Source organism: Mercenaria mercenaria, chromosome 4, assembly GCF_021730395.1.
Source record: "Mercenaria mercenaria strain notata chromosome 4, MADL_Memer_1, whole genome shotgun sequence".
Taxonomy (NCBI): Eukaryota; Metazoa; Mollusca; class Bivalvia; order Venerida; family Veneridae; genus Mercenaria; species Mercenaria mercenaria.
In genome coordinates this window covers 35,731,931-35,736,082 of record NC_069364.1, presented here as the reverse complement: position 1 = coordinate 35,736,082, position 4,152 = coordinate 35,731,931, and the positions used below count along the sequence as shown (strand labels likewise).

Here is a 4,152-nt window from a genome sequence, read left to right as displayed (position 1 = left end):
TTCAAAAACATATTTTAACATAAGAACTAATATATATACAAGTATAAAATAATGTCTTATTACTGACGAGTGCAATGTGTAATATTATGGATAAATAAGAGAAATCTTTATAATGCGTTTCAAACTATTTTCATCGGCATTTTTTCATGCGCTTCGGTCACATCCGGGGTTTTCTGAAATGCTTAAAAGGAGTACACCTTCGCTTTTCAAATTAGCCATGATAGGCCAACAGACATAAAAACATATTTTCTCATGATAAAATGACGTATTCTTTAACCTTATTGTATTTACATGTGTATGAAATACCAACGGACTGTAGAACAAGGTTCTAGTTTATATCAATAACAAATATCTGTCGATTATTCTTAAAAACGGATAAACGCCTTTATGTTTCCCGGACGGCGGATTAATCTGCCTTCAGTGAAAACTGTTCGGTTGATATTATTGCAAGCTCCGAAATACGGTAGTTAAATGTGTGAACCGCTTCGCGATTTCAACCTTAAAACCTTCTCATGATAAATTTTATCAACTTTAATATAGAAAGGCTTCCTTTTGTAAATAAACGGAAATTTGAAAAATTATGGCGGCCGTATTGGCGGCCATCTTGAAAATTTGGTGGTTCCACCCGCTTTGAGAACTAAGAAATGGATTTTCGGAAAAAATTTATCATTAGCTGTCAGATAAAAAAAATCTTGTTTGGGCTCAAAAAAGTAAATAAGAGTGCCCTATCTCTTGGATTAAATTGTCAGACGGATATGTAGGTTTAATTGTAAAGCTGAGACGACTATTGTTTCCAGTTGTCTGTTTCTCTCTTTCCTATCAGCATTTACAGTTTGTAATAAACATGTTCTAAGATCGCCACATATGATCAGTTCGTGTTAAAGTGCTGACATATATTGACTTGCAGTTGACAGGGGCAGAGGAGGGGGACCTAGACTCCAAGTGATCAAAGCTGTGGATGCACGAAATCCTGGTTCCATGTGTCACAAGCCCTGTACTGTTATCTTGAGCGGTATGTTTGGCATGACTGAATGGTCAGATACCCATCTTCATTGTACAAGTAAAATGCTCAGAAATCATCTATTCGTGTTTTTTTTCCGAAATCTCATTGTCATGTTTGACATGCTCATATTTACATGTGCTGTATACTAGAATCCGGTTTCCATGTGCTATACACTAGAATCCGATTTCCATGTGCTATACACTAGAATCCGATTTCCATGTGCTGTATACTAGAACCCGGTTTCCATGTGCTATACACTAGAATCCGATTTCCATGTGCTGTATAATAGAACCCGGTTTCCGTGTGCTGTATGCTAGAATCAAGTTTCCATGTGTTGTATACTAGAATCCAGTTTCCATGTGCTGTATACTAGAATCAAGTTTCCATGTGTTGTATACTAGAATCCAGTTTCCATGTGCTGTATACTAGAATCAAGTTTCAATGTGTTGTATACTAGAATCCAGTTTCCATGTGCTATATACTAGAACCCGGTTTCAATGTGTGGTTTGATCATGGATTTTTGTTTAATATAATTATTTCTGACATCATGTTTATTAAAGTTAAAAGTGCGCGCACTGTTTAGAAAAAAAAATTAGATTTAAATTGTTACAAATAAACATACCAAATAGGTTATTTTAAAATAACCCCTTTGAATTTATTTTGAAGCAGGTTGCTTAAACCGACTGAAACAACAATTGATTAGCTTGATAGTGTTGGGATTTTATGTTATAAATACCCATATCACGGTGACAGGATAACAATTTCCTCATCGATCTTTATTGAACTATTTGCCTTGAACCTATAAATCCAGGATTAAACTTTTCTCTTAACCATTTATACCAGCGTTACTTCAAAAATAACAGTTGTTAAATCAATGCGTTGGATTATAGTAAGTAAGTAAGTGAAAATGGATATACAATATTTGTAAGTAAATATTTGTACGAAGATATGTAGGCCTAATCAGTACTTTCTTTCTTTTTAGTCTTCAGACAAAGATATGATCATGAATACAATTACAAACAATACAAAGAACGGAAGAAAAATATAATGAAATAATTTGTTTAAAATAACTAAAATAATGCCATAATATTTGCAAGTAATTATAAGCTACGGCGCTGTCGTACTCTCAGGTAGTAGAACTCCATTAATTAAAGTGATGGATGCTAGATGTGGTATGTGCTGTCATAAGTGTAAAATAGTTTTACATCTTCCATATATTCGTTAACATTTATGTCACAGGTGTTTTTTTTAATAATTTGATCATACAAAATGTTCACCCCGATCCAATATTCGTGTCAACCACATGTCCCACATTCGTGTCAACCCCATGCCCAATTTTGTGTCAACCCCAGGTCCCATATTCGAATCAACTCTAAGTCCCGTATTCGTATCAACCCCAGGTCCCACATTCGTGTCAACACCAGATCCCACATTCGTGTCATCCATAGATCCTACATTCGTGTCAACCCTAGATCCCACTTTCGTATCAACCCAATGTCCCACATTCGTATCAACCCTAGCTCCCAAATTTGTGTCAACCCTAGATCCCACATTCGTGTCAACCCTAGATCCCACATTCGTGTCGACCTTTAGATCCCACATTCGTGTCAACCCCAGGTCCCACATTCGTATCAAACCTAGATCCCACATTCGTATCAAGCCCAGGTCCCACATTCGTGTCAACCCTAAGCCTCATATTCGTGTCAACCACAGGTCCCACATTCGTGTCAACCCTAGATCCCACATTCATGTCAACCCCAGGTCCTATATTCGTGTCAATCCTAGATCCCACATGCGTGTCAACCCCAGGTCCCACATTCGTGTCAACCCCAGGACCCACATTCGTGTCAACCCTAGATCCCACATCCGTGTCAACCCTAGATCCCACATTCGTGTCAACCCCAGGTCCCACATTCTTGTCAACCCCAGGTCCCACATTCGTGTCAACCATAGGTCCCACATTCGTGTCAACCCCAGGTCCCACATTCGTGTCAACCCTAGATCCTACATTCGTGTCAACCCCAGGTCCCACATTCGTGTCAACCCTAGATCCCACATTCGTGTCAACCCCAGGTCCCATATTCGTGTCAACCCTAGATCCCACATTCGTATCAACCCCAGGTCCCACATTCGTGTCAACCCTAGATCCATTCTTACTCGTGACTACGGGCGTATATACAGATTTGTCCGTCAAGCCTAAAATGGCTATGAATGACATGTGATGTTGGTATAAAGTGGCTGCAATAGGGGCCGACCATTTAATATTCTGGGGGCGGAGAGGGGGGGGGCTGGACTTTTTTTTTAAATCACGTTCTTGGTTTTGCTTGAAAAAATATTCTGGTTTCAACATACTGAAAAAAAAATTCTGACTCCCGGATCACTGAAAAAAAAAAATAGGCTCTAATTCAGATTAAAAAAAAAGAAACATTTCCAATATTATTATTCTTTATTTCGAAACTAGTTTTAGGTTTTATATTTTGCAATTACATAATAAGATTAGTATATATATATATACTTAGTTCGTATAAATTCTCTCTACTATATAATAATTTATAATGCGAACTTGTATCCTAGCGGATCTCACGTATGGGAAAGTCAACTGTTCTGAATATAGTTATATATCCCTTAATGCAAATTATCTCAATATATATTCAATGTATCCACGAGATCCAGTTTACTTTCAGAGAGAGAAAATATAGCTTCTCTGGTCCCAATCAGTTAAAAAGACTAAAATGTCACTACTGATTTATGAGACATGAAAACAGAGATTTGAGTATATATATGCAAATATTGAACCAGTACGAATGTGTAGTACAATTCGGGCTCGTATATAAAGCAGCATCGAAACTAATCTTATTGGGTTAGTGGACTTGCTTTGGCATATGCGAGTTCGTTTGTACTGCTAGGCGCTTTGCCGTAATTGGTTTGGTATATTGTGGTGGTGATTTAGTTCGTATAAATTCTCTCTACTATATATATATATATATATGTATATATACACTAATCTTATTATGAAATATAGACATTTAATTGAAGCCACCCCTAACCATTTTACTGGGATAAATTTAGGCCCTATGGTCGCTTCACTGAAAATTGTGGTAAAAGTCACTTTTTTGCATTATTTTTCACTTTGATTCTGAAATATCATT

General features: G+C 37.0%; 1 protein-coding gene across 1 annotated transcript; it reads right to left on the bottom strand.

The window, feature by feature from the left end:
• Positions 1 to 2,567: 2,567 nt before the first annotated feature.
• LOC123552807 (circumsporozoite protein-like) lies at positions 2,568 to 3,083 on the bottom strand. Its single transcript, XM_045342549.1, has one exon. The coding sequence runs from the start codon at positions 3,081 to 3,083 to the stop codon at positions 2,568 to 2,570; it is 516 nt and encodes a 171-aa protein (XP_045198484.1).
• Positions 3,084 to 4,152: the final 1,069 nt, after the last annotated feature.

Excerpts from the sequence above, each read along its gene's own strand:
- LOC123552807 (XM_045342549.1), bottom strand. The coding sequence starts at position 3,083 with ATGGGACCTGGGGTTGACACGAATGTGGGATCTAGGGTTGACACGAAT.